The sequence below is a fragment of the Diaporthe citri genome (genome assembly GCF_014595645.1).
Source record: "Diaporthe citri strain NFHF-8-4 chromosome Unknown scaffold_9, whole genome shotgun sequence".
NCBI lineage: Eukaryota > Fungi > Ascomycota > Sordariomycetes > Diaporthales > Diaporthaceae > Diaporthe > Diaporthe citri.
In genome coordinates this window covers 360,915-383,585 of record NW_025064854.1, presented here as the reverse complement: position 1 = coordinate 383,585, position 22,671 = coordinate 360,915, and the positions used below count along the sequence as shown (strand labels likewise).

General features: G+C 35.6%; 3 protein-coding genes across 3 annotated transcripts; 2 read left to right on the top strand and 1 right to left on the bottom strand.

Moving 5' to 3' along the window:
- Window positions 1–9,782: 9,782 nt before the first annotated feature.
- On the top strand, window positions 9,783–10,316 carry INS49_015269 (uncharacterized protein; the record flags this gene model as incomplete). The annotated part of the gene is made up of 1 exon (XM_043175951.1): window positions 9,783–10,316. One exon carries the CDS (start codon window positions 9,783–9,785, stop codon window positions 10,314–10,316), a length of 534 nt encoding a protein of 177 aa, XP_043019406.1.
- Window positions 10,317–10,789: 473 nt separating this feature from the next.
- Window positions 10,790–14,378, top strand: INS49_015268 (uncharacterized protein; the record flags this gene model as incomplete). Its single annotated transcript, XM_043175950.1, has 2 exons — window positions 10,790–10,853; window positions 10,906–14,378. 2 exons carry the CDS (start codon window positions 10,790–10,792, stop codon window positions 14,376–14,378), a joined length of 3,537 nt encoding a protein of 1,178 aa, XP_043019405.1.
- A 5,325-nt stretch (window positions 14,379–19,703) lies between these two features.
- Window positions 19,704–21,417, bottom strand: INS49_015267 (uncharacterized protein; the record flags this gene model as incomplete). Its single annotated transcript, XM_043175949.1, has 3 exons — window positions 19,704–20,170; window positions 20,277–20,327; window positions 21,381–21,417. The coding sequence occupies 3 exons, from the start codon at window positions 21,415–21,417 to the stop codon at window positions 19,704–19,706; spliced, it is 555 nt and encodes a 184-aa protein (XP_043019404.1).
- Window positions 21,418–22,671: the final 1,254 nt, after the last annotated feature.

The window sequence follows — 22,671 nt, the reverse complement described above, 5'->3', positions numbered from 1 at the left end:
TAACTTAATATTAACTTAAGCTTAAAGTAAATTAATTATATATTAATTAATTTAATATTATAAAAATGCTTAAAATTTAAAAAGTTTTTATTAATAAAGTAAATTGCTTATAATTAAGTATTAATTAATTATAAATTATATAATAAATTTATAATTTTAAGGTTTTAAATAAAAAAGCTTATATAAAAGGCTTATATTAAAGAATTATAAAAATATTATTAATTTAGCTATTAGCTTATATTTAAATAATTATTTTTTATTAACTTGCTTTAATTAATATATTAAATTATAAAGGTTAAAATATATTAATTATAAATAATAAGTTAAGCTTTTAATATAATTAAAAAGCATTAAAATATAATTAAATAGCTAAATAAAAAATAATATTTAATTTATAATTAAATTATAATATTTGTAGGAATAATGGGTGTTATTTATATAGAGGACTGTTTGGGATTAGGTAGCTTTAACTCATTAGGATGCTTAATAAGCAGCAGCCCTAGCGCTGCATATAAAATAGCTAGCATAATCAGGCCTTTTACCTTCCTTCCTTTTATAATTAATAATGAATAACCATTACATTAACTAAACGTTATATTGCAATACATAACCTAGCCAATATTAATTAATAATTATAAGGGCAACTATAAATTAGCAAGGCTTAAAGAGATAACCTTTTAATTATGCTAATTAACATTATTAACATTATAAATCTATATAATGTAATTTATAATAATAACGATACCTAATATATAAAGAGGTAATTATTATAATAAGAAACCATAATAAACTTCCCTACTCTTAATATATATGCATTTATCATGCCTTAAACAATCTTAATAATAACTTTTAAATTTAATAGCTATAATTAAAAGAATTAAATTAATATTTATTCTTATTAATAATATATTTACTTATATTTTATTATATAAATAAATATAAAGAAAGAAATTAATTTACCTCTTAATAATTAAGTTATAAAAATAACTTTTAACTTCTTTATTTTCCCTTAATACCATTTATTTCCCCTTTTCATTACTTTTTTTCTTAAATTAAATACACCCTTATTATTACTTCATTAAAATAATAAAATAGCAAACATAATAAGCAATATTGCTAATTAAAATAATCCATTAATATTAACTATAATAAACCATACTTTTACATTTAAAAGCATTATTAAGATACTTAATTCCTTAATATAGATAAATCCCCTAGAATTTCTTAACAGCAAATAATACTTAAATACTTATATTTAGGGCTAAATTTAAGCTATGGCATATATATTAAGTAATAAGGTATATAAGGCGTTTATTAAGGATTTCCATAGCTAAACTAAGCTAATATTTATATAAGTTAATAAAGACTTATTATATATTATTAAGAAAACTCTTTAAGTTAAGGGCATTTATATTTAAAAAGTAAATACTTTAAGGGGACTTATATATATCCTTAAAGCATTAAACTATCCTAAATAGCTAGTAAATTAAAAGCAAAAATATTGCATTATATTTAAAACTAATTAAATCTAGGATTATAATTTAAGTACCTATATTATCCCTAACTTTAATTATATATTAATAAAAGATAAGGAATTACTTGCTAATAACGATTTTTTTAATCCTAAATTACTTAAATTGCTTAGCTTACTTAATAATAATGGCAAAGGTAATAATAGCCCTTTAGGACCTCCTAATTTATTAAGGGAAGGCAATAACCTTCCTTTAGCTAATAACTTTTATATAGTATATAATCATTATACCCTCTTACCTTTAATAAAAACAAAGAACTTTTTATTTAACTTAAATATAATAGCTAATTTAAATAAATACTATTATAAAGACAAGATATTTACTAAAAAACTATATAATATTCTTAATAATAAGATCCTCCTTTTTTATAAGGCTTATAGCAATTTATAAATTTAACCTTAATAATTTAAGGTAGCTCTTTTATATATGCTTAAGAAATTAACAAAGATATACTATATTTAAGTTATTAATTAAGAAAACTTATTTATTTAAGCATATAAAAAACTTAAAAATTGCTTTAATATAAATAATAATTACTATAATTATTTTATAAATTAAAATACTTTAATTTTCTTTACTCTTTAATAAAAAAACCTAAATAAGAGTTATGTAAATATTCTTTAAATGCTTATTAATAAGATATAGCTTTACTATAAAGCATTTAGGTATATTACTTATAGGAATAGCCCTTTATAAGATATAATTTTGCAAGTAATATAAGGGATTTCTAAATTCCATTATGCTATCTTAATAATGCTAATAAATATTAAGCAACTCTATTTTATTTTATAATAATATATTAAAGCATTAAAAGCTTAAAACTTTATATTATAATATATAATTATAAAAGATAATTAATAAGCTTATAAATAAGGTTATATTAATAATTATAATAATTAAGATAATAATAATTTAGTTATTATAAATATTAAAGAGTAATATTATCTTAATAGGCAATATAATAATAATAATTAATACTTAAGATATTCTTAACCTTCTTTTAAAGGTAATAGCTTTTAATTTAACTTCTGCTTAAGCCAGCCCTATTAATTTAAAGGCGGCGGTTATAATAAAGAACCTTATAAAGGTAGCTATAATAATAAATATTGGCTTAATGGAGATAATAATAACAATATATAATGCAGAAAGAAAAAGTATTTTATATATTATAAAAAAGAATATTAGTTAATAAATTACTTATTTAAAGATTAATAATATGTTAAAGCTATATATATTTATATATATAAGAATATTAAATAATAAGTTAATGATAATAAGTTTAATATATTTCTTATTAGCTTTAAAGGTTTTAACTTTAAAGCTGCTAACATTATAATAACTTTAGCTATTAATAATAGTAAAAAGGGGTATATTTATTATACCTTTTTAATAAATTAAGCCTTTTTTTATAACTTCTTTAATAACATAAGCAGCTTTAATATTTATATTAACTTTAAAAACTACTTAATGGTAAAGATATTTATCATTTAAAATTAATACTTTTATTAATAATATTAAGGCATTATGCTAAATATAGGTATAGCAATATTCTTAATAGTTAAATATAAGCAATTTTAAGCTTTATAACGTTAAATATCTTTTATATACTTAAACATTATATAAGCTGGTAAAGTATAAGTATAATTTAATTTAGGCTTATTTATTAAGTTACTTAATATAATATAAGTTAATACTTTAGTAAAACTATTAATGTTTTATATTATAAATAAGCTTACTCCCTTTCTTTTTTATATTTAGGATATAAATAAAAACTTTCTTTTCCTTTAAAATACTATTAATAAGGTGGTTTAATAAAAAGATAATTATTTAAAGAAAACTTTCTTAGTTACTTAAAAGTAAGGATATTTATAGATTTTCCTTAATATAAAAAGTAATAATATGCTAGCAATATTCCTAATAAAAATAAAGCTTTAGCAACTTTATTATAGGTTTAAATACCCTTTAGTTAATTATCTTTTGCATTTCCTTATTAATGCTAATTATAATAATATTAATCTTTTTATCTTAAAAGCAATTTTTAAATTTTATTATTATTATTAACTTTATTTCGCGATATTATAATGTTTTAAGTTTAACCTTTAAAATAATGTTAACTTTAATTATAAGATTATTATAAATATTATATATTTACTTAGTTTGCTTATTTTATAAGTTATTAATTTAGTAACCTCTTTTTAAGTTAAGTAATTTCTTATCTTTCTTTTTATAAAGGATATATAAAAGGCTATTTAATAATGCTAAATAAATACCTATTTAAAACCTCTTAATTATATTATTTATAACGTTAAAACTAACTTTATTTTAGCAAAATTTTAAAGCATTATATAAATTATAAGCATTACTTATAAATAAGTATTAATAAAGATATATTAATTTATTAGCAAGATTAAGAAGTATTATGCTTTATTTTAATAAGCTTTTAATATTCTTTATATTAAACTTTTAAGAACTTATATTAAGAAAGCTATTTTATAAATAGCTATTAAAGCAATAAATAATATAATTAGCTTTAACGGCATTATTTTAATACTTTTTATTTTTAATGCATATTTAAGACTTATAAAAGACTTTGCATTAACTTCTTTAATTCTTAAGAAAATAGCAATTATTTAAAAAGTTATAAAAAAGCTATATAAGGTTTATGCTAAATAATAAATTAATATAGCTTTAAATACTTATAATGGCTTAAATATTATAAAAGTATTAAGTTTTTTATTATAAAGTAATATATAAATATAACAAAAAAAGCATAATTAATAAGAATTATATAAGTTGCTTAATACTAATAAATATAACCTTATATTAAACCTTTTAAATAATTTAATAATCTTTTAATTAATATTAATTTAGCTATATTATTAAGATAAAAATAGTAAAAATAATATTTAATTAATTTCTAACTTAAATAATATTTTTAATAAGCTTATTTAATTTAAACTAAATTTAATTCTAATAATATTAAAATTATTATAATCTTAATAATATAAATAGCTTAAGGAATTAAAGAATAAGCTAAAAGAAATATATCTTACTTAGTAAGAAGTTAAGAATTATAATTTCTTTTTAAAGCTTTAATATAATAATATAATTAATACTTTAGGTAACCTATTTAAGGAGTTTAATTATAAGAAGATTATAAAGTTAATTAGCAATAATATCTTTTATTTTAAATGCTTTAATCTTAAGATGCATAAAGATATTTAGCTCTTTAAGTTATATATTATTTATAAAATTAAAAGTAAAACTAAAAAGCTATATAAGAAATTACGGCTTATTATTGCTGGATATAGTGATAAGAATAAGTATAATATTTTTATATAATCTTTAATTATTTAAAGAGTTAGCTAAAGGCTTTTAATTACTTTAGCTTTATTTTTTTTAGCATAAAGCTTTTAATTAAAATTTTAAGATATTACTTAAGTATATTCTTAATTAAAGTTTAAACTTAAGCAATTTATTTTATATTACTTATCTTTTAAGATTTAAAATAAATATCTTTTTAAAATCATTATATAAGTTATTAAATTGCTTTATAGTATTGCTAAATTTAATATATATTAATAAGCAATTTATTATAAGTTTTATTATAATGATTTAAATATAATTATTTTGATATATAATTTATGCCTTTTAATTGTAAACTAAGGAAAGGATGTTTTTATTATTATTATTATGCAAATTAATAATACTTTATTCCTTAATACTTTAATATTCTTAAAGCTAGAAAAATAAAAGATTAAGAAGGTAAATATTTAATGCAAGCTAAAAAAAATACTTACCCTTAATAAATTACTTATTTTTAATAATATAACTATAAGTATTTTTAATAAAGGTACTTTATATCTTTATTAAAAGAGTTAAGGTAAAAAGATTATGTTTATTAATAATAAAGTTAATAATTATGCTTAACAATATATAAAGCAATATATATAAGGAATATATCTTGCTTTTATTTATTAATTTAAGGTAATGTTTAACTTATTAATGATAGCTTAAATTTAAGAGCCTTTTTATAAAAACTATAATAGGCTAAATCGCTAATTATAATAGCAAGCTAATAACTTAAAGTAAAGACTTTAATATATACTCTTAAATTTATCTTAAGCTAAATTAATAATCTTTATTAATAGCTTATTTATTAATAATAAGGACCTTAACTTATAAATTAGCTTTATTATTATACTTATAAATAAAATATAAACTTAATAGGCTTTTAAGTAAAATATTAAAGGTAATATTATTTATTAATCCTTAATAAAGTGCTAAAAAGTAACTTAAAGCGTTTTAGCTTTAAAGATTTATGGCATGATTAATGGCTTTAATATAATTATAATGCTAATGGCTACTTTATGCTAAATTACTATATATTTAAATATTATAATAATTCTTCTTATAATATGCATTAACTTATACTCTTTATATAAATGCTTAGTTAAGCTTAATATAATAAAAGAAAAGCGCCTTATAATTAATATTATAGCTCTTTAGCAATTATATAAAAAGCGTAAAATCTTTAAGATTTATTAAATCGCTAGGGACTGCAACTTAATTAATGCCTTTATAAAGAGTACTCTTAATAGCACTCTTTAGCGCTTTATAAATATAAATAATATTATAATTAAGGTATAGGGCTATATAAATTGTAATTAAGAAAACAAGGTAATTATTTAAATGTAGTAAAAAGTTAGGAAAACTACAATGCATTAAGGCTTAAATCTAAATTATTAAAGCATAGTTTAACAACTTATTAGCAAACTACGTTAATATAATCCTAAATATTATCATTATATTATATATTATAAGGTTGTTATATTAACATTAATGCAATTAACTTAAGGATGCATATTATGTGATTATAAAGATAAAAAAACTGTTAAAGGTTTTTAATAAGGAATAATAAAATAAAGGATAATAAAACAACTTTTTTAATTAAAGATAATGCATAGTAAAAATGCAAAAGTTTAGTTTATATTTATTAATTACTTATAAATTACCTTATAATACAATATAATTAGCTAACTTTAAATTACATCCCTCTTAAGGGCAAACCTTATATTTAAAATTTTTATAATAATGCTTATATACTAAGGGTTTAAATAATGAGGGTTATTATTATCTTATAAATACTTAAGTTGCTAGCTTGTATTTAATGGGCGTCCTTAATTAGATTTCGTAATTTAATACTTATATATTAAAATTAAAAGTATTGCTATTTACTAACTTAATTAACATTCTTTATTTTATACCCTACTTTCCCTTTATTTAAATACTTTATTTGCTAATCCTTATAACTTATTAATCTTTATTTTAACTTATCCTTTAATTACACTCCTTAATTTCTTTATTTAATAAGCGGCATTAAGCATAGCAAAGCTTAAGCTAAGTTAAAATAAAAAATTTTAATTATTTAAAAATTAAATAATTACGTTAGCAGTTTAAAGGTTTGATTTAGTTCTTATTTAACCTAGGTGCTATAAGTAATAAAAATATAAGTTTATGAAATGCATTGTAAATAAAATGTTTATATAGCAATTGCAACCTTTTAAGCTTTTTAACTTTATATAATTAAGACGTTTTAATATATATGTATACTTAATTAACCTCTTCCTATTAATTACATATTTTAATGAATTAATTAACCTTTAACTCCTTGATAACGACCCAGGCCTTTTTATATGCCTACCTTTTATAATAATATAGCGCAGTGAAATAACAGCGTACTTATAATTTAATTTATATATGTAATTAATTAATTACCTCTTAACCTTAAGTTTAATTTAACTTAATACCTTTCTTTCTTTTATACTTTTTGAAAGAGGTACGCATTTATAAAATAAAAACTGCTAATGTGGGAATAATGGGTGTTGTTTATATAGAGGACTGTTTGGAATTAGGCAGCTTTAACTCGTTAGGATGCTTAATAGGCAGCAGCCCTAGCGCTGTATATAAAATAGCTAATATAATTAAGCCTTTTGCCTTCCTTCCTTCTATAGTTAACAATAAATAACCATTACACTAACTAAACGTTATATTGCAATACGTGACCCAGCCAACAATATTCTTTATTTTTTATTATATAATTACCTTTTAAGGCTTATTATAAAAACTTAAAGAAGGAGGATATATTATAATTTAAGCTTTACTTATTATAATTAATTAATAGGCTTTAGCTTTATAAAAATAAGCTTTAACATAAATATAAACAAAAAGTAAACCTTTTCCTTTATACTTTAAATAAAAACCTTATTTAAATATCTTACGGCAAATAACCCAAGGCTAGCCCATAATAATTTAATATAATATCTTTATTTTTATATAAGCATTAAGTAATTAATTTTAATAAATTATTATAATTAAAAGCTTTATAAAATTTATTATATATTATAAATATTATAAAGTTATTTTTTATTATTTAAATTTTAAAAATTTTATATTAAAACTTTATTTATAATATTTTATAAGATTTATTATCTTTTAATAATAAAAAGGTATTATTTCCTTATATATTTAATTAAAACCTTTTTTAAATTATAATTTAGTTAAATAAATAAATATTTTTTAATATATAATTATGTAAAATATTAATAAAAATGCTTTTAATAATTAATTTATTTAATAATTATAAACAAATCTTTATAAAATTAATATCTTTTATAATAAGTTAATTATTATTTATAATAATAATTATACTTAAATATAATTATAAAAAATTAAAGTTTTTTATATATTTTATTATATATTTTAAAATATTAAAATAAAAAATTAATAATATTAAATATTTATAATTATTAATAACTTTATTATATATATTAAAATATTAATATATAATATTAGTATTATTTTTTTATTATTATTAAATATTTTAATAATTTTTTTATTTATAATTTAATTTATAATAATTTATTTTTTACTTTTTTTTTATTTTTAGTTAACTTTATATTTAATAAGCTTTATATAATTAATATATAAATAATTAATAAATAAAAAGTTTTATATATAATATTAAGCATATTTTTTAATGCTAACCATTTTTAAATAAAAATAAAGTAAGCTTTAAATTATTTAACTTTTATATAAAAAATAATATTTATTATTTTAAATTTAATTTTAAAAATATTATAAAAAAAGGCCTTTAACTTTATTATTTTTAAAAAATAACTTTATTAATCTTTTAATTAATTATCTTAATATTAAAATTTTAATATAAAGTTTTATTTAAAAATTTTAAAAGATATTTAAATAACTTTATAAGTTAAAACTATTTTTATATTATAAATTTATTAATTAATAAAAAAGATAAGTAATTAAAATATTAATATTATAATTAAATTAATTAATTAATATTTTTTAAATATTAAAAGATTTTTTATATAATATAATAAATATTATAAAGCTTAAATATATTAAGCTTAAAAATATAATAAAAACTTAATTATTAAGCTTTTTTTATTTTATAAAAGCTATACTTTTTATTAATTATTTCTTAATACTTATAATATATTTATTAAAATTAATAAATTAAAAGCTATAACTTTATATTATCCTTTAATTTAAAAAGTTTTTTCTTTTTAAGTTTAACTTTAAGAAAAATAATAAATTAAGCTTAAAATTAAATATATTTAATATTTTTTAAATAATATTTATATATCTTTAAGCATATTTTAAATAATATTTATATATTTATATTTATTTATAATAATTAATATTAATTAATATAAATAAATAAATAAAATAAAGTAAATAATTAAAATATTAAATAAAGCAAGAATATTAAATTATTATAAGTAATTATTAATTATAATAATTATTATAAAGTATAATAATAATATATAAGTAAAGATTAATAATATTAAAATCTTAATAATTTAAGTATAAAAATAATTATAAAAATAAAGATATTAATATTTCTTAATATTTTAAGATATTTTAAATAATATTAAGCTTATAACCTAATAAAGCAATAAAGTAAATAATAGTTAATTATTATATGTTAAGGAGAGAAGTTTCTTGCTATTAAATGCTGAGAAGGAGCCTATTTGTAGGCTAGCGCTAGCGTATGGGCATACGACCCTTGCACCTTCCAACAAAGGCAATCTAACTCTGCACTGTCGGACCAGATCTCAGCCCAAGACTCTTGCAATCATCAATCGCAAGGGAGATACGAAGAATACCTACATAGACGGTGTGATTGACAGGTCTACTCGGCGGCACCATTGCGTGGATCACAGGATGTCAGCTCGTCAAGTTGCAGATCGTTTACGAGAGCAAGGAGTATCGCCAAGGACATGGTTCGTGACGTGGCATCAAACGACCACCGACCTCTCTGCTCTGCGCGGATGGCTCGAGTCAGAAGGACAGTTTGACGTTCTGCCCAATGACTCTAGGTGTCTGCCCATCGTGCCGCATATCAGAAGGAATCTAAAGGCGGCTCTAGCGAATGACGGTCGCATCGTGCCAGCCGCTTTGTCGGTCGTCTTCCCGCTCATCATGGGCTCGCAGCACGAACTGGTGGGCAGAAATCATCACGCCGCCGTGGACGCACAGCAAGCGTGCTATTTGACTAAGGTGTATCTCATGCAGAGCAGACATCTTGCAGATCGGCCAGCCGGCTGGCTTGAAAGCCTGCAGAAGCCGAAGGGTTCTCTAGGGCGGCAAAAGAGGCAGCCGATGATCGAGTCGTCTCTATTGAAGGCACGAGAGTCCGCGGGAGTGAAGCTGAAGCAGCTTACGGTTGAGGAGTCGCAAAGCCCGAAGAAGCCATAGGGGTCGCCGGTGGCAACAGCACCAACGCACAATTGAGTCCTGTTAGAAGATGGTCAACCGCGATGAACACTGATGAGGGGGCACGGCAGAGGGCACAGAGGGTATAGAGGTGCAAAGGTATCTTGTTTGTAGGGGAGCCTTAGCATTCTTAGTCAGCATCCAAGATGTACTTCTTTTTGGGTGGGTGGTAAAGCAATTTTTTTTTGTACTGGGTGGGCGCACTGAAAGAGCTGGGTGGGCGGACGCAAGAAGCTTGGGTGCACGGACGTTGGCTGTGTTACAACGGACTACGGAGTTGTATGAGAAGCCGACATCGGAGGTGGCTCACCAAAAAAACCTCTCACGTGATTCTAATGATCCCGAGGAAATCGGCCTTAACACATTTTTTTCGAGATGACACCATACATCTTTGGCAACCAGCCAATCTGTTCGCCATTTGTATGGAAATCCAAGACCGACCGGCTTTCTTCAACATGCAACATAACTCTTTGATTCCCGATCCCACCTGCGACTTAGATTGGGGCGGATTCCGTGGAGGTGAGCTGGCACGTCTGGCGTTAGTGAACGACTTTCTGAATTGACGTTGTAGCAATCCATGATATATTCGCAGCCAATGCACAGCGAGTGCCTGACAAGCAATGTGTTATTGAGACCCAGAGCTCACAGCGTCCCGAGCGCATCTTCACATACCGCCAGATCAACCAGGCCTCGAACCAGTTAGCACATCACCTTATCGCCCATGGCTGTACTGTGGGCGATGTCGTCGTCATTTATGCCTACCGAGGCGTTGACCTTGTCGTTGCCTACATGGGTGCTCTGAAGGCCGGCGCGACCGTCAGTGTCCTCGATCCACAGTACCCTGCAGAGCGCCAGAAGGTTTTGCTGGGTGTTTCGCAACCCCAGTTTCTCATCTGCATCCAACAAGCTATTGATGAGTTCGGTCATCTTCCTAGCCTCGTCAGCGATTACATCAAGACCGATCTAGACGTCAAGGCCACCATCCCGGCGCTGCGTCTTTCAAGCAACGGGGAGCTGACTGGAGGCACAGTCAAGGGTCAAGACTGTCTCGCCGCCCAGGCACCTCTCAAAGAGCACAATCCTGATGTCTCTGTTGGCCCCGATTCCATACCGACACTCTCGTATACCTCAGGCACTCAAGGAACCCCGAAAGGCGTGCAAGGCCGCCATTACTCTCTGACCTACTACACACCGTGGATGGCAGAGAGGTTTGGCCTTTCGGAGACGGACAGATTCACAATGCTCTCCGGCATTGCACATGATCCAATCCAGCGAGACATTTTTACGCCACTCTACCTTGCTGCTACGATCGTCTGTCCCCCGGCTGAAGTCATCACCTACGGACTGCTGGCCGAGTGGATGAATAGGCACAAGGCTACAGTGACTCACCTTACTCCTGCTCTTGGCCAAATTCTCATCGGCGGTGCTACGACCTCATTCCCCACACTTCGAAGGGCCTTCTTCGTTGGCGACCTCTTGACCAAGAAGGACTGCCGAAAGCTACGCGATCTCGCACCTAATACAAAGGTGATCAATCTCTTTGGATCAACGGAGTCACAGCGTGCTGTCTCCTTCTTCGAGATTCCAAGCAAAGTTGAGGACCCGGATTTCTTTGAATCGTTGCCAGACATCATCCCAGTCGGCCAGGGGATGTTAAATGTTCAGCTGCTGGTTGTAGATCGTCAAGATCGGTACAGACTATGCGACGTTGGTGAGACTGGTGAACTATTCATCCGTGCAGGCGGTCTTGCGGAAGGTTACAGAGGAGACGACGAGAGAACAATGGAACTAAACCGGTCGAAGTTTGTGTCTAACTGGTTTGTCGATCCTGCCAAGTGGATTCGAGAGTCTGAGCCCCAATACGCCTCTGTCAACCACTATAAGGGGCCACGAGATCGTTTATACCGGACTGGTGATCTAGGTCGGATGCGCGAGGATGGAAGTGTCGAGTGCACAGGTCGAATGGATACGCAAGTGAAGATCCGAGGTTTCCGGATAGAACTCAGCGAAATCGACGTCCTCTTGGCCCAGCACCCATACGTACGGGACAACATTACAGTCGTACGAAGAGATCGGAACGAGGAGCATACTCTGGTTGCGTACTTTGTCCCCGAAACAAGGTCGTGGTTTCGGCACCTCCAATCGCAAGACGATCCAAGAGTTATCGAGGAAGAGATTGCAACTGAAACGATGGCCCGCATGCTCAGGCGTTTCAAGCTGTTGTCTGACGACTGCAAGAAGTTTCTAACGGGGAAGCTACCCAGCTACGCCGTCCCCAGCATTTTCATACCCCTGGCCCGGATGCCACTAAATCCAAATGGCAAAATTGACAAGCCAGCACTCCCCTTTCCCGACCCAGTGGATCTTCTCTCGGCGGCCAAAAGGAGGACCTCGTCAGTCGTCGCCAATATGACTGAAACGCAGAAGAGACTGGCAGCAGTGTGGGGTTCAGTTCTCCCTAACCGCTCCGCACGAATGTTCGTCCCAGAGTCTAATTTCTTTGAAGAGGGTGGGCACTCTGTCCTCGCACAGCAAATGTTCTTCCGCCTCAAGAGCGAATGGAAGGACATCGACCTGCCAGTTAGCGTCCTTTTTCGGTCCCAGACTCTCCATACCTTAGCCTTGGAGATTGATAGAGCCCTAGATCCCATTGGTCTGCGACTGGACGCTATGCCTCTTCCTGGGGATGGAGAGTCTGAGGATAAGTCGTATGCGGCTGACGCCCAGGAGCTTCTGTCTCAGCTCCCAGACTGCATCCCACAGGCGCCGGTAAATTGGGACTACACAGAGAGGCCACCTACTGTACTCTTGACCGGCGCTACAGGCTTCCTCGGGTCCTATATCCTACGTGAGCTTCTCGAGGGCCCAGCAAAGGCACGCGTCATTGTGCACGTCCGCGCGGAGGATGCAGAAGCAGGTCTCTCGCGCGTAGAGTCCACGGCAGCGGCTTACGGCCTCTGGTGTCCAGAGTGGTCGTCCAGGATTGAGGCGGTGGTGGGCGATATCTCCAAGCCGTCCCTCGACGTCCCCCAAGACACCTGGAATCGCCTCTCTGACTCTGTAGACCTCATCATTCACAATGGGGCTCACGTGAACTGGATGCTGCCTTACTCAAGCCTGAGGGCGGCCAATGTGCTCAGTACTTTGGAGTGCATCCGGCTATGCGCCGAGGGGAAGCCTAAGCGACTGTGCTTTGTCAGCTCTACGTCGACTCTGGATACCCAACATTACGTACAGCTATCACGAGACGTCGAGACCGGTGTGCTGGAGACGGACGACCTTCAAGGCAGCCACAAGGGCCTCGAGACAGGCTATGGGCAGTCCAAGTGGGCCAGCGAATACATCATTCGCAACGCTGGAGTCAGAGGGCTTACGGGAGCCATAGTCCGGCCTGGTTATGTCACTGGAGACCCGATGTCTGGCATCTCCGTTACCGATGACTTCCTGGTACGGCTATGGAAAGGCTGTCTGCAGGTCGGCGCGCGCCCAGACATCAACAACACCGTTAACGCAGTACCCGTCTCGCAGGTCAGCCGCATTGTTGTTGCCGCAGGATTGCTACTTCCTACCGTGACCGGGCAGTCCCTCAGCGTAGCTCAGGTCACCAGCCATCCACGACTGACTCTCAACGAGTGGATCGGCGCTCTGGAGCACTACGGATACCATACGCCTCTCGTACCGTATCGAGAGTGGCGCGCCAAGGTTGTCAGGTACGTAGAGGACGAGGGTAACGAGGAGCATGCCTTGCTCCCACTATTCCACTTTGTGACGGGGGACCTGCCTGCCAATACCATCGCCCCGGAGATGGACGATTCACAAGCTACAGCCGCTCTAGAACTATACGACAAGGGTACAAACTTTAGCACCCCCAATAAACCCCACGCTGTTGATATGCGTACCATAGGCGTATACCTTGCGTACCTAGTGGCAGTTGGATTCCTGCCCGCGCCAGTGGGAAATGGTGAGCAAGAGTTGCCTGAGGTGGACGCGAGTAGGCTACAGGCTGTGAAGGTTACGCTTGGTGGTAGGTCAGCGAAGTGCTGAGGCCAATTTGAAACCCGTAAAAAATGGGTGCTGTATCATAGAGCTGTTATCTCATTCAGATGCGTCTGATACATGTTCCACGGGCTAGACAATTGGGGCCTCACGAAAGATGTGAGTCCCTCCACACTATTTGATGTGTTTTGGCCAACTTGCGTGGATGGCCATTATTATTTTAGGGTTCCTGCCTCAGCACCGAGACTCAACGGACCCAAGTCAAGCAACCACCTTAGGTTAGGCTCTTTGATGATGGCGTCTTTGGTTCAAAAATTCTAGGCCTCCTCGTCTATCTTGAACTTTAGCGAAGGTCGTAAAGAGTCAAGGAAGTGCAGTGCAAATTCAAAAGTTATGTTTATAAGATGTGATAGGTTGGCATGTAGTGCGTTAAAGCAATAGGCGAGGTTAACGTAATTGAAGGTGATGCTCACTGAGCAAGAGTGATTGAAGCCTGAGCAAGAGCAGCGGTGCTGGCTAGCCAGGCCCAGCCGCTGGCGTCCTGGATTTTATAGTAGACTACCTAGGTAGTCTTGCGTCGATTTCCAACCGCCGTGTCCCAGACGGGTTAGTCAGCCACCCGCCTCTGATCCGCCCACGCCTCACCCCTACTTCGTGACACTCCGTGACATTCGGTATATAAATCCTCTCGGCCACCCCTCTGGCCCTATAGACACCAAGTTCTGGTCGTTCCCTCTCAGAAATTATTTAACTTTACGCGATTGTCACCACGCAGCCAGCATGGTGGCTGCGCGCGGGTGGGGTAAGGGGGCCTGCTCCCTGGCAGCTTTTGACCCGGTTGCTGGCTGCCCAGCTGCTAGAGTCCAGTGCTTAAGGCGGTCGCGGTCGTGGTCGCTTTCCCTGCTCCCTCCCCTTCTCCTTCTCGTTCTCCTTCTCTCTCTTCTCCTCCTTCTCTCTCTTCTCCTCCTTCTCTCTCTTCTCTTCCTTCTCTCTCTTTTCCTCCCTTCTTCTTATCCTTCTTATTCTATATACTACTCACGCTTTAGCAACCATATCTACTCTTCACTAGGCCCTACCACTTATCCTTACTAAACATTTTTACATTACATAACTATAGCGCCTAATTATATGCAGGCTTATTATATCCTTCACACATCACCAGGGAAGCAGAACAGCCCAACAAGGCGACAGCTTCATCCCCGCTGGCAAGTTTAAAGAATTCGCATGGGTAGGTTCGCATAGGTAGGTTCGCATAAATAGGTGCTGTTACAAGCACCACGTCCAACCGAGAAGCATTACGATATTTACTTCATTTAGTTAAACGGGAACGCCTATATTTCCTCTCTAAACGCGAAGACGCCTGAAACTCTTTCCTGGAACAGGGGATAGCAGTCGTCACGAACAATACATCGATTTAAAGATTCTTATCTGCTTCCGCTCTACCTACCACCTTCCTCGCGAGAATGACTTGGGCTTATGAGGTCCCGTCTAACAGCCACATTTTTGTTGGAGCTAATATGAGCTTACCTCTAACAGTAATCATAGATAATATAATCGCTAAGTTATAGGCTTGTTTCGCTAAGTTGCGTATTTCCTTAATAAAGTCTTTACAGCGGCTGGAAGATTATTCACACCCTTCACCACGACAGCAAACCCTATAACGAGGACTATATACTTAGTAAAGCCGGTTGCTTTACTATACCTATCAGGGGTAGACGGGACTTTGACTCTGAGGTTAAGTGTTTGAATTCGATAAATATCATTACGGCGAGCCAGGTACTCAGAAGCACTGGTAGCACCGATTCTGTGTCCTGACTAGTGACGGCTTATCCCTCGCCGCTCATATGCTGCACCTAGACGTCCCTATACACGATCAGGAAGGCCAAGCTGGCCCAGCCTCTCTCCCATAAGAAGTATCCGCCACTAGCCCTATACATTAAGGAGGGTCTGCACGAATGGATGGTATGTAGTTGGCGATGTGCACATTTTTGTAAGCAGTTTTAAATGTGGTCTTGATTCTTTTCAAGAAGTAATCTCTTTTATCTGTAGTATATACACCTTCTTAAGTGCTAACTTTGGAATAGGCCTGAGCCACATCACATTTTACTTCGCCACTATCATAGGAGAAAACACCTTTGGGTTCTCAAAGCTAACTCAAACTATTGCAGGGCTACTCACCATAGTAGCAAAGCGGAGATCCAAACGCGAGTGGAGGGGTTTGAGGTCGAGCTAAGCACAACTCGCTCTACTAGGTTGACGCGATAGAGCACGAGAGCGGTTGTGACAAGGCATATACCGACGTGGGGCGGTGTATGTGCAGCGTGTTGAAAGACATCTTTAATGACATCTTGCCAGGGTCCCTGCGCCACGCTGGTTCTATACAGACATGGCAACAAATTGTCCCTTGGCTAGGCTACTCCTCGATTGATTATTGGCTGCGTGAGGCTGAGGGCAATATAAGTGGGCGAGATATCTGCGGGCTTGGGATGTAAATCTGGGCTTGCGACAGACTGTGGACGCTTACGCAGCAGATGACGACCCAACAGCTATCAAGTTGACGCTATGGGGTGATCTGGACTAGTCTTGTGTGACAAGGCCGAGGAATATTCGATTACCAAATGCCCGGGACTCTGAAGTCGAATATTTCAGTTATTAGGCTATTATAGGTGCTTGAATTTGAAAGCAATGTCTTTTCTCAACATTCCTTTCGACAACGCCGTTGGAAACACATGGTCAGCGTCGCCAGCCCAAGCAGCCAGCTTAGCTATTGAGCCCTGATAGACGGCCTTATCTGAAGGCAGCCTGAATGTGGTAGTATGTGAGGATCATAACGACGGTTGAATATCAATACTTGTTGAGAAGGGACGGAGTTTCTCCGCGGCATGTTCTGGTTGGATTTGTAACCACATTCTCTGAGTATCTTTGACACTCTTCTAGTTTATACGTTTATTGACCACCCCCTTCTCCAAACTTTCCTTTGAGTTGCGCGAAAAGGTACTAAATATGCAATAACTCCTGCAGTTAAGTATTGGCAAGATTAAATCCTACATAAATAAACGTCTTTCTTGAATCATTAAAAACATTAATGATAAATAAGCAGGGTGGCAAGTTATTATATTAAATTTATTAAATATAGTATAATAGGTATAAATAAGCCCATTATATTTATTATATAAAGAAGAAAATAAAGCCCATTATATTATATTAAAGGGCTTAATAAATATAATATAATAAGCTTTAATATAAAATTATTAATTTTAAAGCCTATATATTATATATTACTTAAGTTTAGTTTAATGAATCCTTTACATTAATTAGTAAGGCAAGCATACCAGCAATACTATTAATCCTGCCTTTAATGCAAAGCTTATATATATATTATCATAGTCTCTTTACATTTAGGATATATATTTCGTCTGACGTGTTATTTCGTATACTTAGGAATTTTCCATTTAACCTTATCTTTTCCACCAAAAACAAAACACGCCCCTAATTACCAAATAAGTTAATATCAAACTTTCCGCCATGATTTTCCGCCTTATAATAGGAACATGTTTACGGTGGTGTAGGCGTTTTAAAGAGCAGCACTAGGTACCCATAGGTAGCCCTGCTTCGCTCCACCCACTACTAGCATAGTGGGCGCCTGCATGTTCGCCAGGTGGACCTGCAATTATTCAAAAACCCAGCCTTAACACTAAGGAAGGAGCCGTCAGAAACCTATATATCTTAGTACTGATTAGTGCAGATGGAAGCGTTTCTGTATGAGTCACAATGGAAGAAGACGCTTCACCTTCTCAATCCCAGTCGTGTCACTCCGACCCATCTCGTCAAGAACACACACCACACACAGCTACGGACTGAGTACCAATATTCTCTCGAATCTGAACATCACCTGCTCCGTACAACTACAACTCGGGGCCATCAACTGCGGCCGTCATTCGACCTCTGCTCCCCTCACCGCCATCAATATCAGATATGGCTATAAAATACCACCAAACCCAGACCGTCGATCATTCCCTTCCCAAACGTCAAAGAAATCGTGCTCACACAATGACATACAGCCTCTGCGCGAGCCTGTCGTTTAAATGGAAATCGAATAGCGAGACACAGCCTCGAGACACACCAGCGGACTCAAACCCACTTCTAGATCCCAAATCGGGGTCGATTAAGGAGACAAAGCCTCAGGAAAAATTAATTTGGGCTCCAGGTCCACTGCAAGGTCAGAAACCTCGGAATGAGACTCCGCCACCTTCTTACACCACACCAACCCCTCCGAGTCTATGTGATCCCACCACTCAGCCTCAACAAAAGACGGAAGAGTGTGCTTCCCAGCAGGCTCCTCGCGCCCGAAACCCAGACGCTCCACCACCTCGCGCTAAACAGAAGATGCCAATCACGGTGGCCTGGGCGACTGATACCGGCGCAGCCTGTGTGTTCGGGGCCTTGATATCCTGGACGATCGGGGCGGGAATAGCATGGACGGCCCCGGCCGCAATGGTCTGGTTGGTCGGGCTCGGGTGCATCTGGCTGATAGAAAACGAGCTGGGGTACGAACAATGGTTCCAGCGGCACCAAGAATGGTACCTGCGGTACGAGCAATGGCGTCTGAAGTACGAGCAATGGCGTTGGAGCCAGCTTGCCTAATGAGGGATCAATCATCATCGTGGTGCTGACCCACCACAACCCCTCCTCGGTCAAACAACAGGGAGAGGACATTCAAAACTGGGAAAAGCTAAGCTGGCATGGAAAGATTGACCTCGGGTCGGGATTAATCGGAGCTAGGGGAAGGACTAGCAGTATTTGTAGAGTGTGAATTATGAATTACCTAAATGCTCTTGGGAAGACAAAAAGCCGTTCCCTACCAATTTTCAGCAGTCGCGCATTGCGTCTTTGCCCAGGGCCAAAATGATGTATGTTGACAAAGTTGATGTAAGCTGCTGCAGGTGTACATATCATGTCTTTGTGTTCATTTGTTTATATTCAAATTAGACGCATATGAAACGCATAACGGCTCCAAGATGCTGCTCTTCGAAAATTGGGTTGCCTCGGAATATCTTCGCATATTCCACGGCTACTGAGCTTCCACATTATCACACTCCATTCGGTCAAGATCGGAGCAACAAGTGGTCATGCTGTGCCGCAGAAGAGGATGGTGATAAATCCACAGCAAACGAGTTTTTCAGAAATGATTCAATATAAGTCACGGCACGAGAAGACAGACTGAAGAATTGAAGCCAGGCCGGCTGCATGTATTAACTCAAGTTAATATATATTGTTCCCTCCCCGCCCTCCAAAAGAATTCCACCCCCCCCCCCCCCCCCAAAAAAAACCCCCCAACCCAAATTGTTGTTGTTGTTGCTGCTGCCCCCCCCCCTACTCCTCCGCCACCCAGGCGGCGCCGGCCGCAACCGACCGAGCGCCGGCCCGAACCCAGCGGCGCAGCCGGCCCTCCGCGGGCGCGGGCGCGGGCGCGGCCGCTGCTAGTGCTGGTGCTGGTGCTTCTGCTGGTGCTGGTGCTGGTGCTGCTTCTGCTGGTGCTGGTGCTGCTGGTGCTGCTGCTTCTGCTGCTGGTGCTACTTCTGCTGCTGCTGGCGGCGGCGGCTGATGCTGCTGCTGCTGCCGGGCCAGCAGCCGGCGGAGCCAACCCGGGTGGGGCCAGCCCGGGAAGAGCCAGGCCCCCACCACCCCCACCGCGCAGACGAGGGCGGCCAACTTGGACGCCGTGTCGAGGGCGCCACCCCCCGACTTGGCCTTGGCCACCTCGGCGGCGGCCGCCAGGAGCGCCGCCAGCTCCGACGGCGCCATCGTCGCCGTCACCGTCGCCGTCGTCGTTACCGTGACTAGTAGTACTTATTAGCCACCTGCTACGGAAATCAAAATGATGTATCTTGGGCTTTCTTAAATATGACAGAAGAGGAACCGTGAAACGAAAAGAATGGTGCTTACTGGTCTCTGTAACCAACGCGGTCACCACCGCCGCCGCCGCCCGGACAGTCGCTGATATCTGTTAGTGACAGTGTCCAAAGCCAAAGTGGTGCGATTTGGGGCGTTGCAAGAAACCAAAGCTCGAGAACGTGAAAGTAGAAGAGAGAGACATATCTCAAGGAAATCAGACCAGGCGGGCAAGTGTGAAAGGAGCTACTAGTAAAGCAGCACAATTCTGTAGCGTTCGAAAAGGAAAGGAAGAGCGTGAAGACAAAATCCACCCTGAAGGATGTAGTACATTCTAGCGCATTGCGAAACAGAATAGGCAAATGATGGTGGAAGGAGAAGGGCTTCTCGTTACTCCACGACATTCCAGAATAGAGACAGACGGGCAAGTGTAGAAAGGTTTTACTCACTCATCGTCATCCTCTTCCTCTTCCTCTTCTCTCTCTCTCTCTCTCTCTCTCTCTCTCTCTGTGTGTGTGTGTGTGTGTGCGCGCGCGCTTGTGTGCGTGTGTATGTGTGTGTGTGGGTGAGTGGGTGAGTGTGCGCGCGCCTGGAGGAAAGGTTCTCAGATTTCGGAGTCCTCACGAGGCGTCCCATTTTGCTCTTCCCAGCTTCCATGATCAGAAAGGATCGCGCCTTCCTCTCTGGATTCAAAGGAGCCCCTAGAGTGGCTAAGGGAGCTGAACCTCCCGGCGCCCGAGGGCTCCTTCCTGATAATTGACTTCCCCGACTCCAGGCGCTTGTACCAAGTAGCTGTACGTCATTTGAATTGATCAGCGTGAGAAACCATCCCTGCTGTGATCAATTGATTGCGATTGAATCAGTTTCCAGAAAAACTACCTGGGGAAGAATGGACCGGTTCGTCTTCTGTGCTGTGGAAAAGACACTGCACGCAAGATTCACAGCTGGTGGAGAAGTTTTGGTGAAGAGGGCAACTGAACTTGGTTTGTTCCCTGAGGAGAGGCTCCCGCGCATCTCAATCTATTTGAAGTCAACTTGTAAGGACATAATTAAACCAGAATATCGCAAAATGTGCCTTTCTTTCCTTTTCTCTCCTCATCCGCTGCGGCCTGGCCTGGGCGCAAGCAATTACTCGAACCAAGTTCCGACCGCACCTACGAAGTAGTGGCGCTACCAGGAGGAGTGCGCTCTTCATTACCATTGGCTAGCAACTAATCTAGGCTGAATATCCCCAGTGAGAACATGAGTTCGGTGTCCTTACTGCCTTTTAGTTTTCCGCAGCCGCTGGCTTTCAGTCCCGCAATAATTCTGAGCATCCGACCTAATTGCCGTGTCCAGTAGTACCACCTGGGCAGCTAGAATGTAAAGAATAATATCTAAATGGGTTTCAGAACGCGAAGGTACTAAATTTGGCTATGTTAACAATTCTGGGGATCAGCAGCTAGGAACACCCGTCCTCGGCGCTCGAGCATCCCCACCGCCAGCCGCGTCTTTACAATGCAATGTCCTCGTCGCTACAAGCTTTACTTCAAACTGCTCAGGAATTATCGCCCTCGAACAGTAGCAGTGTAGGCATGAAACCACGCATTACTTTGATATCCTTATTGAGGATGGTGTACATTTTGACTATGAGCAAGCTACGGAGCGAGGGCCGGCCGCAGCCAGCTAATGCAATGATGTTGGACCCAGCTGGTGCCAGCTGTTCACCAGCTGCAAGTGCCAGAACAAATCTCACTTTTTTTTTTCTTCTTCCCCCCCCCCTATGCTGCGTCCAAAAACCGTCGTGAAGGAGGTCCTTCTTGCACCGCTATTCAAGGTCACTTAAGTACCCATTTTAGGTTTCAGGGGCCCGCCACATTGGTTTTTAAAAAGGTCTTTACTGTTTGATTACATTTAGGGATAGGACTTCTGCTTCAATACTCTTTCTAGGTTTGAGCTAAGTGAGAAAGGCAAGAGCGAAATATGTTGTCGGCTGCATCGATTGTTACTATCGTGACGGTGACGCAGTCTCAAAGATCACCTGGGTATAAAAGAACTTAATATATATCCAAAGAGTCTCTTCAATGCTATATATTAATATTGTACATTTAACATTTAATCTTATCTATACTATTTCCTTAGAAATAGCTTAAACAGTCTAGCTTTTATTAATATAATGAAGAAAAGTTTAGATTTATATTAATATTAATAATAATATCTTAAATATAATATTTTAAATCTTATTAATAACATTATTTATATCTTATAATACCTCCTCTTAATAACTATGCTTCTTTATATATTTAACCCATTAAATAACATTATAATAATTATAAGGGACGTTATAAATTATATATTATAATATATAAGTTACTTAATTATTAATTATACTTAAAAGGCTATACCTTTAATATTTTAAGCTATAATGCTATATATATAAGCAACTACCTGCTTATTATTTATAAATTTA